Below are 15,655 nucleotides of genomic sequence, written 5' to 3'. Positions count from 1 at the left end.
ATAATTTACACAGTAGGTGTTTTTGGGGGGTTTGTATTATTCGCCTTTTTTTTATTTAATATGTATAGATATGGCAGTTTTTTCTTCTGCCTAATTTTATGTTTATTTACTAATATTCCCTTTTGTTAAATGTTACTGTTAACGGATTTCATCTTTTCCTGTGGTGTACAAAATATTTCGTTGAAATTTTTCGTTAATGATTCCAGATCTTTTTTTCTAATTAATTTATTTTTATTATTTAGATGAAAACAGAGTCTATTTGGAATAATCTTGGTTATAATTTCTTATATTTGTAATTTTTTATTTAAGTCTTTTTTGTATGTGTTCAAAATGTTCAAAATGTAATTTCATCTACGTGCATATTTGCACGTAGATGAAATTTTTGTTCGTTATTCTAAATAAATTTGATTATATTTCTATAATATTTTCTGAAAAAAGTTTCAAGTTCATTGCTACATTTTCAATTTTTGATTGAAATTTCATACAAACAAATATGCTGGTGGGTGATTCGATTTTTTTTATTTATTAATTTGACCTGTCAATAAAAATGATAACTTTCTTACTCCAATTATCTGTTTTTTATGCCATAAAAGTAGGATCACGTGTTTATCAACTTTTTTGTATTTTTTATTTGAATATAATATAATTAAATCGTTGGTTCTTCAAATTTATTTTTAAAGCTTATTAATATTTAATAATTTTTTTTTCAAAATCTCGTGTTTCTTTACAATAAATTACAACAATCTGCATACTTATTACCAATAGAATACAAAATGTTTTCAGGGGAGATATTTATTGTAAACATGTCAAATTGTCCTATTTTTTGTATTTTAATTTTTTTATTCATATATTTTTAACATGAATACATTGTTTTTTATTTATTAAAAATACATTTTGTTGCCATTAAATGATTGAAAGTAATTAGGATACATTTATTTATTCAAAATATAATTAAAAGTGTTCGTTTTTTTAAAAAAATAAATAAAATTTTGGATGAGTTTTTAAATTATACTATCCTATTTGAGTAATACTAAATAAATACAATTAAATAATACTACTTTCATATCTTTTAGTTTATAATAAATTGCGCATTTTGTGGCGTTGCAAGATTTTACCACGCTTTTCCTGGACGGTATCTAAGCAAATGCTGGGGCAGTTCTTATTCTATCCGTAGATTACAACACCTACCCATTTCTCACGTAATATACTATTGCATACAATTCAGAAAAAAAATATTTATTTAGTTGTATATCAGAAGATTTTTCAGATAGATCTAATATATTGTAATGCACAGTAGCAAAAATTTTACTATTAACGATTTTTTCTTTTAATTTAAAAAAATATATAATTACTTTTTTTTCTGCGTTTAAATATATATGTAATTAATTATTTTTCATCCTTATGTTTTCAATATCTTCTTTGATTACAATATTCGGTAGCTCACTGAAATCCTTTTTTTTAATCCTACCATCCTAATTCTGGAATTACCCATTATATTATCCCTAAAACAAATTATTTTAAGCGTTTCTTTCTATACGATATTTGTTTTACTTTCTCATTAGAGAATGAAACATTATCTATAAGATCTGACTTTAAAAAAATGATTGATAAATTTAAAGAATAAATTAAATTTCTTTTTTTTTATTTCTTCTTTGTAACGCGCACCTCAAAATTATTTCAATTATTCAATATTTTTTTGTGTTCTGAATACGTTTTTAATAATTTTTTTAATTAGAAAATCCATTAAATATTATTTACTGGAAGTTATAATTACTTTTCAATGATTGTTTGAAATTTTTAATAGTGAATTAACCAAATTTTAAAGCTATTATTTAAGAAGGAAAAATTTAATGAATCTTTCTGAATATTTTTCTTAATCAGATTGCAATTAATCTAATAAATTACTTTTCTGATTAATCAACGTAGTGGTACAGAAATGATTAGAAAAATAAGACATGGTTACATTTTACTTCTGGGAAGTCATTAAATGTTAATGTAGCAATAACACTATTTGCTACATATTATATAATTAAACAAGTTTCTACATTCAAAAATATTATAAATAAAATTAATTATAAAGTTATTGTAAATTGCAAAAAATAATATTGAAAAATAATAATAAATATCGTGTAAAAAATAATTAAATTCAGGATAATTGAATATTATTAAAAGAAATCACGTGCAAAAAATTCTTTTGTAAAATTTTTGTCACAATAAATTTTACAATAGTGACGTAGAGTACGTATAAAGTCAATTATTTCTTCAAACAGATGGTTTAACAATTGATTTTCTGAAGTAGTAAGTAATGAAGAAAAATTTTATTTATTTATACTTGTAGTATACTTTTTATAAAATAATTCGCAATACTGTATGTGAATTTAAAAAAAAAATTAATGTTGTTGTCGCTTGGTTTTTAATTTAAAAAATTAAATAATCTTATTTAGTTTTTAATTATGTAATTACAAAATTCCATTCGATTACTTTAAGTTATGCATTATTATATTAAACGTGCATGTTTATTATAACTATATAATAGTACAATAATAATAATAACAATTATGATTATATATTCTTCTTGTATAACCAGTATAATTATAGTGTTCTATTAAAAGTTGTTAGTGAGGTCAAGACAAGTTGTTTTATTAATGTTTGTGGTGGATTTGTTTCTGTTAATGAAGTCTTCATATCGTCTAATGAGTAAATGGCAGCTGTTCTTGGGGTTCGGTTTTTCTTCTACTTTTTAGACGCTGTAGTTAAAACAGGTATTTAATGCTTAGCTGTAAGTTCCGTTACGTTATTATTTCTTGCCATCATCTATTTCGGTTTTTTCTTGATTATTTAATGGTCATGAAAAATTAAAAGTAAATTAATCTACATTATTTTTAGTTCGCACATTTTTATATTCTCTTAAAAATAATTATCTTAATTAAATTTAATTGTTCCTTTATTTTATTATTATTCCAAACAAACATAGTTGTCTTTGCGTTTTATATAATGGGAGATACTGAAATATCCCTTTAAGAAATTTTAGTATCTAAGTATTTCATTTAATAATCTTAAATTTTCGAAGAATTTAATTATAAATTGATATTAAAAATAATAACACCTGTTATCGATTTTATTTTTAAATGGTTACTCTAATGGAATTTATAATATAACTGAGTAAATTAAAAAAAAACTTTTACAAAAGTTTGCTAATCGACGTTGCTTACATTAAATCTTAACAAGATTACCATCGCATTGTAAAGAAAAAACACTTGTCAAAAGGTAGGTTCTAATTAATTTTTTAAAAAAATGGTTGCCGGTTTATTGTTATAAATTCTTTGTGATATGTAAAAAAGTGTGAAACCTTATTTAAATCTATTTATAAAAAAAGGTGTCTGTGTGTGTGTGTGTGTGTATGTGTGTGTGTGTGTGAAATGAAACCTGATAAATATAAAATCTATTATAAATACTATAAATTATATTTGTAATTAAATATACAAGTAATTGTGTTTAGTATATAACATTGTATATATATATATATAAACAACATGTCGTGTGTCGTGACTCGTAATCAACGCCCAAAAAAAAGAAGACTTTTGAAGATAAATTGTTGAAAATTTGTATATAATCGTTCTTCTTACGGTATTAGTGCACAATAAGAAAGGACTTCTTGAAATTCAAAGTTTAAAAGGTTAAAATGAAGTAACAATGAAATTTACTTTTTTTTTTTTAATAAATGAAGATAATAACTTTATTTTTGGTGTCTGCAATCTTTAAGTGAATTCTAAAAATCAGTTTCTAGATTTTTCGAAATTCTATCTTGAAAGGGGTGAAGAAAGGTAAATATTTTGAACAATGATTACAAATTTCCGACTATACTAAACTAGATATTCACTAGATTTGGGCTTGTAAAAACTCTTCAGATTAATATCTAAAAACCATTTTAGGGTTTTTTGAGTTTTGATTTTATAAGGAGTGTAACGGTATACGGCACGGCGGTTCAATAAACACAGCCGTTGCCACTGTTATTGTACACATATGTGCGATGCGACGGGGCTGCACCTGTCTCCGGTTACTTGACTAAAAAACATAAATTATAAAAAAATTAACCGCGACGAGGATGCTAATACATACATTGATGTATACACACACACACACACACACACACACACACACACATATATATATATATATTGTATTATTCGAATAAATGTCATAACTTCACAAAATTATACATTAGAATAAGAAATAAATTACCTGAAAAACGCTTCGTTTTCTGTCTGTTTACTTTGTTATGTTTTATTATTTTATAGTACAATATTCTAATAAAATTCGTGTACCTCTTTAACCCGACGTTCTCTTCAATATAAATAAATCTTGTATTTTTATGTTTACAAAATCCCAAAATGATTATTTTAAATCGTCGATATCTTAGTGACACCTACTACTTCAGTCAAATTTTGTTTTATTAAGTAAAATAGGAGACATAATATTTAAAGGCGGTTAATGTTAACATACACATACAACACACAGACGTTGTATGCATGTTACATGCACTAGACTTGTTAAGTCTAGTTAACAAACTAGTCTAGTTGTTACATGACTTGTTAAGTCATCATTAACAAAAATAAAATCTTTTCCAACGATAAAAAAATGGCGGTTCACCGGATACAACATAGGATGCTGTAACAAGACAACATTCAACCCCCTACGCATGGCAATCTCGCCAAATTCAATCTGTGCAATGAAAGCCCCCTACGCATTTAAGTGTTGAATTTTAACAAACTAACGTTATTTAGATTGTAATATATTATGACAGTCCCCTATTAACACGCGAAATAGTTACTATTTACATAGCGCTTATGGTCCTTCCGAAGATGTCTGCAGTTAACACATGTCGGGCCCTCCGATTTCTTAGGATACTCCACTCGTTTATTTCTCTCATCTCCAAAGTGGAAGCACACAACCACCAGATGGTTACACAGTTCAGCTGTGTGTCCAAACTGGCGGTATTTGTAACAACGTTGAACATCTACAACTTCTTTGGCCTTACGCGAAGAGAAGTTGGCAAACAACCTGCCCTCAGACTGGACGCCTAAAAACAGTTCAGAACTCAACTGGAAGACAACAACCTGGCTGACGTTGGTCTCCTGCTGGTCGAGGGAACTCGTGATCAGAGGTTAAAATCCAAGTCGTTCAAGCATGCAGGACACTTAAGCTAAAAGGTCATGCAACGAGTCGGCGTATCGATGTCTCGAACACGAAAAATATTCCAAGTCCTCACATAGACAATTATAAGGGGAATCAGTTTTTCTAATTTTTCTGACTTCTTGTTCGTCCAAGACCAAAACACCCCCGGATCTCCACCGATCTGGGCCCACGCTATCTTATACCCCAAAATCCAAAAAAACTCAAAAATTACTCCCCCCCCTAAAAAAATCTTTACCAGGCAAAATGTTTCCGTTTCGCGGAGTTACACTTTTTATTTTTGGTGGCGTATTTTGTGGCAATGGTCGGATAAGTCAGATATTACCTGAAACGCCTAGCAACGAAGGATTTTACATGGCGCCGTTTTTTTTTTGGGACGGGGTAATTTTTTGGGTTTTTTGGATTTAAGGTCAGGAGATAGCGGACGCCCGGATGGTTGGAGATCCGGGGTGGTGTTTGTCTGGGACGAACATGAAGTGAGAAAAATGAGAAAAAGTGATCCCCCTTATAACTGTCTCTTTGAGAACTTAGAATATGTTTCGTGTTCGAGAAAACGATTCGCCGACTAGCCGCCTCACAGCCAAACGGTCTTCTAGGCCAAAGGTGATAGTCTTCACTACCATTAAGTTCATAAGATATTCCGCATTTTTTTTAAATTTTCCTTACTCATTCCGTGGAAATACCTTCCGGTATATACTCGATTTGTTTTTAGATTTTCGGTCCGAAAAATCAAGGTGCGGGGCTTATTCGGTGGCGGGGGGTACTCGAATAAATATGGTAAATAAAATATAATTTATTAAATTATGTGTGTATATATATATATATATATCAAACAATATTAAAATACTGTCAAATAAAATAATGTGTATTGAATCCAGAACTAAAACGGAAAAAAGTCAGACTGATATTTTTTTTGTGCCCACTTTCCTTTCATTCAATTATGAAGGAAAGGGATTTTTTCTAGGAAAATAAATTAATATGTATTCATTTCATTAAGAATGAAACACTAAGTTTTAGTACAAGATTTAGATTCGTAAAAAACTATTTATAGAAACATTTTGCTTATTCAAGCTAATTTCTCGAATCACTTCCTAAGGTCAAATTATTTTGTATTAATCTGGTAGACAGTTTTCTGTCGGTTTATTACTACTAATAATTATTAATAAATAATTAATTATTTTATTAATAATAATTTTTAAATTAATTAGTGAAGGAAGTGAAAATGAGAACAAAATTTTTAGATTTCATGATTGTGCGATCCACTTTTAACAATTTTTGCTATATCTTTTTAGCCTTTTATATAATTGAATAAAACTAATATTTACGGAGCTATTAATGATTAAAAGATTTAAATGGCCATTTGTAATTTTAAAACGTATTTATTTTCTAAAAAAAAAGGTGTTGTTGGGTGTAAACCAAATTTCATTTTAATATCTCGATCAGTTCTTATGATTCAAATTTTTATTGGAAAAAATAGAATGACAGACAGAGAGAAAATGAAGTGGTAAGGCATTTGTCCACATGAAGCTTTTTTTTTATTTAATGTCCGGAATCGGTCCCTTACGTCTGTCCAAAACCTCCTGGAACACACTACAAATAAAATAAAACGCCAGATAAAAAATTTATTTTCTTCTACATTAATTGATTATCTCAATCGATTCATTGAATTCTGTAATATGTTAAACTGTAGGTTAATAAACGATAGACCTATATATATTGTACAAATTACTAATAAAAATTTATGTATGCGTAATATTAAAATAAATCTTTTTAATGTTTTCTATAGGCTATAATAAATACTAATTACTTTATACATATAAATTATGTTGGTTAAATTTTTTTACCTTAATAAATGAGTTATAACTCTACTAACATTCTTTAACGAGAAAATTTCATTTACTGGCAACAGCAGCGTATATATTGCAATAAGTTTCCCCATAAGGAGAAAGCAAGATTATTTTAAATAGACGATCTGGCCGACTACGATGACCCGGCGGACTTATAGACATTTTGAAAGCGATCGAAACCATATAAGGTGGAGAAATTAAAATGATTACAAAAAAGTGATCAAGATGACGTGTGGTGTGTGTGTGTTGCCAGTACGTATGTGTGTATGTATGCGTATACGCGCGATTAAATATTGTTAGTCATTCTGGCTTAGCAAACTTATAATTTGAACTTGTGCTATCTATCACTCAGTTATTTCACCATTCGGTTTTTTAATGATGTTATGTATCACATAAATAAAAAATACCAGCAGACAATATATTATTATATTACATGATATAACTATTAATTACTTAGGCTATCAATTATACTTTGTCATGTATGCTATTTTTCATATTTGTTAAATTTTTTTTAGTATTTGTAAGAATATCAAATCTTTTAATTTTAATGAAGCATCAGTGTAGCCCGTTTAAGCCATACGCTTTTTTTTTATATATATCGTAGCGAAATTTTATCAGACGGTTTATAAGGGCTGTAATCAGAATTGTTGCATTTGCGAATATACCCAACCGAACGATAGATTGTTTTTTTTGTAAAACAGTAACAATTTATCATAACGCTCTTATAAAGTATTCCATCTATTCTTTTCTACATACTATTGTTGCCGGTTTCTGCACCAGAGTAGCAGTTACTGAGACTTTCATTTGAAACGTCCGTGTTCGAATCCCAGACAGGCATGCCTAATAAGTATGCTAATCAGATTTGCCATTCCAAATTCCCAACCACAATTTCCCTGCTTATGGTATGTGGTGAATTAATCACAAAACGTATTATATTTATCTGTTTTAGATTAATAAGTTTCTGATAAAAAAAATACTCTACTAAACTAATTTATTTAACATAATTTACTAAACATCAAGTAAAATGATGAATTTAATTAAAAATTGACGAAATGCCAATCTATAAAAATGTTAGTATTACAGTATTTTTTTAACTTTTCTATCTTTATATCTTTTTTATTGCAGCTTAACTGTTACTATTCATTTAAAGAAATCGCATTAAAATCTATACTATTACATAAAGAGGAAGAGAATTTATATTGTTAGGGATAAACAAAAAAAACTTTATTTCATTCATAACTTCTGCTTTTATATTATGCATATTCATTTATTTTTTATTGTTGTTATTGAATTATTATTTATTGTAAAAATGTTTTTTACAATCAAGAGATTTATTATTAAATCAATATATTTAAGTAAAAAAAGGAGATCAAGTCGGATTCGAACCGATTTTACCGTTGTAAGATCCAAATATTTCATTAATTAAAATTTGATTTGGATATAACTCTGGAACCAATGAAATAAGTACCACTTATGATATATCGCTGAAAAGCTCTCAATGGGGACTTAATACTGCAATTAAGAAAAAGTCCAAAATCCAAATCTCTTTGGATTTTCGGCTTTTTAGACACTTTTGTTCCAGTCGATTGCAATCAAAAGGGGAGGTGCACAACTAGATGTAACAACAGTTCTAAATCCAAAATTTCAACATTCTACGGCTAATCGGTTTTGATTCATTCTGGATACATACGTATGTACAGACGTCCCGCCGAAACTAGTCAAAATGGATTCAGGGATGGTCAAAATGGATATTTCCGTTGAAATCTGAAAACCGAAATTTTTCCTGATTACAATACTTCCTTTACTTCGTACAAGGAAGTAAAAATATATTTCTCCTATTAAAGAGAAGCATTAAACGCGTACTTTATTTTAGGAGAACTAATCCATTTATTTTTTGTTTTATCTTATATGTTCCTGGCTGTGATATACGTAAATCACCTCAAATTCGAGAGACACAAATTAAAGTTCCTTTATTTAAGTATAACCATGTTCACTACGAGTATATAATTGATTCCTGTGATTGAAAGTTAATTTATAAATTGTAGATTTTAGATTTGAATATTTCTTGAATTTATATTCAACTGCATTACTCTTTTGTTTATAAATAATATGAAATTCTCTTTGCATTTGAGAATGGCCGTACCATTTTCGGAAAACATATCTTGTCGCTTATAACAGCTCCGTTATGGTAAGTGACAAACAATTTTGATACCTGTAAAAATTAACTTAACTACAAGTTACCATTCACAAGAAAATTGTAACGGTCTTGACATTTCAAAAATATTTTTTGAGTTTAATTTTTTATTGAAAAAAGACCATTAAAAACTAATTAAAACAATGAAACATCATTATTATTACGTTTTTTATGGAAAAAAAGATATATTTTTTTTTTAGGAAAAATTAAATGTAAGAATTAAATTATAAAACCAGTAACCCTTGTATATCTTGGTAAAATTGATAAATCTCGTTTTCCCATATTTAATTCCTCCAAAATTATTTTTCAAATAATAATTTCATTATACGTAATTTTTATTGAATGAAAAATGACCTGACTACTCACGAAAAATGAGCTGACTGGTATTCGAACTCGAAAACTTCTACATGAAATAAAAGTTAAGACACTATCGTTTCGACACGTTGTTGAGTTGACTGATGTCGTTTCGTGTGAGCAATCCCCCAATATGAATGGTTCTTTCATTTAACATTTTTTACATTTTTTAAGGTCAGTTAAACATTTTATGTTTAATTTTTAAAGTATTTAGACTTGCTAGATTTTTTTAAGTCATTACGTTTTGGGAACATTCTACCCTACTAAAGATAATTTGTATGTGGGTCTGTATGTGTGTCCGTCCCCCTTATGTTAGCACCGGAATATACCGATTGTTTCTTTTAATAATGTGAATTAAATGTGAAAATAAAATGATATTGCAATAACGATGAAACAATTTAAATTAAATGTAATAATAAATTAAAAGATATTACCATAAATAATGTTGTAGATATAATTTTTGCGATCCCTGGTTGTATGACGTTTATTGTATATGAAGATTCTTGAAAGGTTGTAGGATTATATCCGCGATACCGGAAGACCAGAATTGATGATTGTTGAATGATATTTTTTGAAACTGTCCGCAGTTCCAGTAGATTAAAAGATTAAAAAATGTAGACTTCTTGAAAATGTTGATTATGGCGTATATCTGGCCCGGAGGATGTATGTTGAAAGTTGGCGTTGATTATTTTAATAATTTAAGTCTTAATTTCTTGTTATCATAAATATTTTATTGCGATTGAAAGATTATTTATATATATATATATATATATATATATATATATATATATATATATACTAACTGTAAAGAGCCGAGTGATGCCGTCAGGAGCCGAGTGCATCCGAAAAGAACCGAGTGAATTCGACTGAAGCCGAAGATCTTTAAATTTAAAAGTCCTATATTAAATAAAAATTTAAAGTTCCAACATTTAAATAGGAACAACAAAAAAATGAACATTTTTAACATTATTTAAAAATTAAATAAATCATTTAAATAACCCTGAGTCTTACTACCGATCACTAGCGAAAATTCCCGGTTCGTTAGTACATGTCTCGTGGTGGTCAGGTGTACACTTGTTATATTATTATATATCGATATATACGCGAAATAAATATTAATAATATATGTTTTTTATTTATGTGATTATTTTTGTTCATAAAATAATGAACTTTAACCAAAACTTAGGCACCGGAATGTACCGATCACTAACGGAAAATTCCGATTCGTTAGTATCAATTTCTAGAGTTAAATCTAATTTAATTTTCGTTATATCAATTTTCATCAATCAAAGAAATATATTTTTACAGAAGAGTTAATCAATTTTGGACACCTAATAATCCCATTCCGAGACGCCGCTCGCCAGGGCAATCCGTCCGGAGGGCCTAGCTGCGGAGTGCGTACCTACGGCACGCCTCTGCAGCTATTATTTTACTATAATTATTTATAGAAAATTCCCCGCGTCTTTTATATTATAACTTTATTTATATTTTAGAAAAAAATTTGTATATTAAATGGTTGGTAAGTAAATGTTAGCTTTGAGAATCCCCCTGTTAGTTGAGGGCTGCCGGCGGGGATCGCTAGTTCAGTAGCTGAGCCAATACTATTAACGGGTTTTGTACATGTATATCTACAACTTTTTTTTGTATGTTTAGAAACGAGCTTAACGATGAACTTTAAAGGGTACGGTAGGAAAGATCGTTATCTATTATCCAATGACTCGAGAAAAAATTGATTTAGCATTTAATTATAAAAAAAAAACCAGTAACAAGGAAAAGAAATAATATTTCAAATTTTTAGAAAATTTCATAAAGAGTAGGGATTTCCATATTGGCAATCCATCTAGTTACGTGTCTTTCTCATTCAATTCATTCCTTTTTAATTTTGAGCCTAAAAGATAAATAACAATTAATTATGTTTATTGCTTACATTGAATCGTCACAGTACGTCTATTGAATACACGTAATATATGTATAACTGAGGTAGGTATTACAAAATCAGCTAATAAATGTTGCAAGGTCGTTTTGAAAATGATATATAATAAGTTACGGTATAATAATACAATGTGGGAGAAATTTTTATGTGGAGGTTGAAATCTCCCCTCCTGTTTTTAAAAAAAAATTAGTCATCAGTTAATTTCTATTTACATTTTAACATAAAATTAGAGCTAAATAGTTTATTCATTCATGTTAAGTTCATGCGTTACTGTATTTCTAGTTAGTTGCACAACGTTTGCTACATTCTTTGTTTTATTTAGTAGTAGTTGTAATAGAATTTTTTTTTAAATGTGAAATTTTCTGGTTTTGTTTGTTCGGTTTTTTTGAAATTCATTTATAAGAAATTTAGGAATTTACTATTATCGTGGAATATATGTGTTAATTATTTATGTGGTGTTAAAATTAAAACAAAATGTTTTTTGTGTCAGTAGTCAGAATGATTTTTTTGTCAGATTTTTTGTGTTAGTGTTTTGTCAACTTTAATCAGTTAAATGGAAAGGACAGGTAAGTTGTTTTCTATACATATATATTGATTTTAAAAATTAATCGAAATTTCAGAATTTTAATTTTATTATGACCTATTTATTACGATAAATTAGTTTAATATGTTTTATAAAACTTAACAAATCATAACTTTTCTAGAAAAAGATTTTTTTAAACCAAATTTCAGAAATATGTCGCAATTTTTTGATGACCTTAGAAAATATTGCAAATTTTGTATCTTTTTATCATTTTTGATGATGCAGCTTAAATTCCGTGACGTATACAAATTATATGTTTATGTACTGCTTTTGTTTATTGTTTATATTATTTTTTTGTATCTAGTTTATTTGAAAATACTGAATATTTTATGATCCTTTATTACAGTTAATGGTTATACGACAATTGTTACATGAATTTAAAGAAATTGAATTTAATTAAAAAGTAGGTCGGTGATATAATGGATGCAATCGGAAAATGTTTATGTTATTGTTTTGATTGGATCGAAATCATCGTTGCTTGTTTGCAAAACATTTATAAATAAGGAATAATAACTGAAATTAACCAATGCAGCAAAAATCTGAACAAAATGTCTTTATTGTGCTTGTTTTTTCTCCGGTAAAAAAATAAAATATATAATAAAAATAAAATTTGTGAATTGTAAGAAAAATAATAATAATAATAAGATCAATAAATAGCCAAACCGATGTGTGAAGTTATTGATTAATACTTATAGGGATAATATTTCATCAGATTCAACTTTCCTTTAAGAACTCTTCATCTAATTTTTTTTCTTTTGTATCTGAAGCTGTATTATAAGATTTTCGTTAATTTTTACAAGTCTACACCTCTTTTATTTGAAACTGCAACAATATTCGTAAAAATTATCCCTTATATATTATATACATGTTTTGTGGTAAGATGTTTGGTAGGGTGTAAAGATACCCTACCAAAAATCTTAGAGAATAATAATCTAGATTTTTAGAGCGGTCATAAGATGACCGCTCTAAAAATCTATAGTTGAAAGGAAAATGGCAAAATTTCTCAATTAGTGAAAATTAATTTTTTTCATTAAATGGGTGGTTTGCTGGATTAATTGTAATATACTAACGTATCAAATGCTTTTTAATAAGTTATATCTCTACTCGTATGAAATTGATAGAATATGACTTTATGCACTTTTAAATATTTTGTTAAGTTACATAATTTTTTTTTATAAACATTAATTTGAAGTGAAAAAAGAAAGGAAAAAATAATTTTATTCCTATTTTTCTTCATGGATTATCATTGCCTCATTCTACCACCTAGTTCTCTTCTTCCATTTTTTTTAATAATTCCATCATGTTTAAATGATTATTCCATCAGTTTTGAGCTGCTTCTCTACTAAAGGAATTATCATATTTTATTTATATTAAAATTTAAATAATTCTAACTTTTTTTTAATATTTCATAATTGTCTATATTAGTTTACGAATAACTATAAAAATAGGCACCTTAAGGGACTGATAAAACTGTGAACTTTTATTACCATCTATTCCAATAACCTACGTTAGATTATTTTTTGCTAAAAAATTATTTGATGTTTGTAGTCGTCCTTTAATTTAATCGCGCACACGTACTCGTGCAAAAGCTATTAGAAAACTTATATTTGTCTACAGCTTATAGTGATATAAGACTTAAGTCGGGTAATTAAAATATCTCCGTTTTCTGTATCTCCCCGAAATTTATTTCATTTTTTACCTTTTACATTTTTTCTCTTTAAATTGCTACATAACATTTTAATTTTAATATGATATCATATATTTTTATCCTTTTAAAACTTGCGCAATTAAATATGTTAATTATTGTTTTGTTTGTTTTATGAACAAATATATTTATTATATTGTATTTTATAACTCAAGGGTTTTAAATTTGTTCTTATCATTATATCTCGTACTAATTAAAGTAGTTCATTTCAATAATTTATTTTAACATAGTTTATTATGTATTCTTGGGTAAAATGACTTTTTATATATTTCATTGTAGAAATGGAAAAAGGGTTTAACGGTTTTAAAATTATCTTATATTATTAGTATCTGCTGATTAATTTACAGACGGAAGAATTTGATTTTTTATACAATCTTATTTAATCGATATCAAGATAGCTTGAATTACGTATGTAATGCTATCCTTTCTTAATGGATTAGCAATAAAAATTATTTCAGCACATCGTTGCCTCGGTCTGCATAGATCTCTTCTTCCGTCTACTCTATAATTTCACAGAAATAAAACTGTCTCCTATCGTGGTTAAATAATCATTTCTTCTCAAACGATCATATAGAAAATATTCATTTTATAACAATATTTCTTTCATAAATTACTTGAGGTATTAATATTTATTATATAATTTTATTTATTTTTTTATCTGTTAACAAAATTCTGTAACTAGGCTAAGAAATCAAATATTAATTCGGAAAAAATAGAATAACTCATTTTTAACATTTTACTTCAAATTCTTGTATTAATCAAAATCAGAATTTATTAAATAATATTTACCGCGAATATAGCATACAAAATTTACAAAAAAAAAAAACAAACTTCATTTAGAAAACACTTTATTTTTTAAATAAATTCTATAAAAAAATAATAATTGTTTCATTGTGGATTTATTTATACTGGTAACTACAGGTTGACGCTAAAAGTCAACTTATTTCCTTTTTAATTCTTTAAGGTGTAACAAGATTTAAATCAAATCAGGAAATCAATCGCAGAATCTTTTAGATGAAAGACATCCTACTACGAAGCTCGGCAAATTGTTCCTTTACATCAAATCTTAACTAAATCAGCCTTTAGTTAGTCATCTTGCGCTGTTATTTTCCCACATCAATAGTTATTAGACTGTGATGTTGTAAATTACTTGATGAATTTACGGAAGAATTAAGGAATTCAATAAAGATTAGTTTTTTCTTTAAAAAATTGATATTAAAAAGGCTACAACTGTAGGTTTTACTAGATCTCCGCTATGTTTTATTCTCTGAAATTTAAATAACATTGTGTGTAAATTTTAGTTAAATGATGCAGTATGTTGTGCTACTACTATAATGGCTGTCGGTAACCTGGCATGAGTAGCAAGTCACTCCTAAAAATATTATTGTCATTTTCAAGAATAACAAGCATACCGTGCCAGGTTTACTAAGAAACATGAGGAATGAAGTAGTTCACTGTTTCCTTATTCTCTGACACAAGCACAGAATTGTATATCGTTATGCGAAGTCTACTGAAATTCAACCCTCTAAATGACACCATCACTACGTTGTTTTTTGTTGCGTAGTAAACATTTATTCTTCAGAGAAAGAAACTCTGATTGACGTTTTTTGTTCTTCGAGTTCTTTATATACATCACATCAACAAGAAAGACTGGAACGGATAATTGTTATAAAGCAACAAATTAAATAATTTTCTTTTGTGAAACAATGCAATTTATACAACGCTTTAGCTCAATAGGATACAGAACAAATTTTAAAAAGTTATTTTTTACACTACTTTGGTATAATTTGTACGATTAAATTTATACCTGCATAAATAAATATAAGCATTAAATCAAATACATTCA

General features: G+C 27.4%; 1 protein-coding gene across 13 annotated transcripts in view; it reads left to right on the top strand.

Annotated features, from left to right (window-relative positions):
• The window catches only part of rols (zinc-RING finger and ankyrin repeat domain-containing protein rolling pebbles), a 727,654-nt gene that overhangs the window by 642,392 nt on the left and 69,607 nt on the right, over positions 1–15,655 (top strand). The window contains exon 1 of one of the 13 annotated variants that reach the window (XM_075366779.1): positions 11,839–12,087. The exons of the other annotated variants lie outside the window; for them this stretch is intronic. Within the exon in view, the coding sequence (XP_075222894.1) occupies positions 12,075–12,087 (13 nt within the window). The 5' untranslated portion in view covers positions 11,839–12,074. Of the gene's footprint in view, positions 1–11,838; positions 12,088–15,655 lie in introns of those variants that run through there. 13 annotated transcript variants of the gene reach the window in all.

Source organism: Lycorma delicatula, chromosome 5 (assembly GCF_047948215.1).
Source record: "Lycorma delicatula isolate Av1 chromosome 5, ASM4794821v1, whole genome shotgun sequence".
Taxonomy (NCBI): Eukaryota; Metazoa; Arthropoda; class Insecta; order Hemiptera; family Fulgoridae; genus Lycorma; species Lycorma delicatula.
Note: the sequence above shows the minus strand (reverse complement) of the source record. Positions and strands in the feature narration are given on the sequence as shown.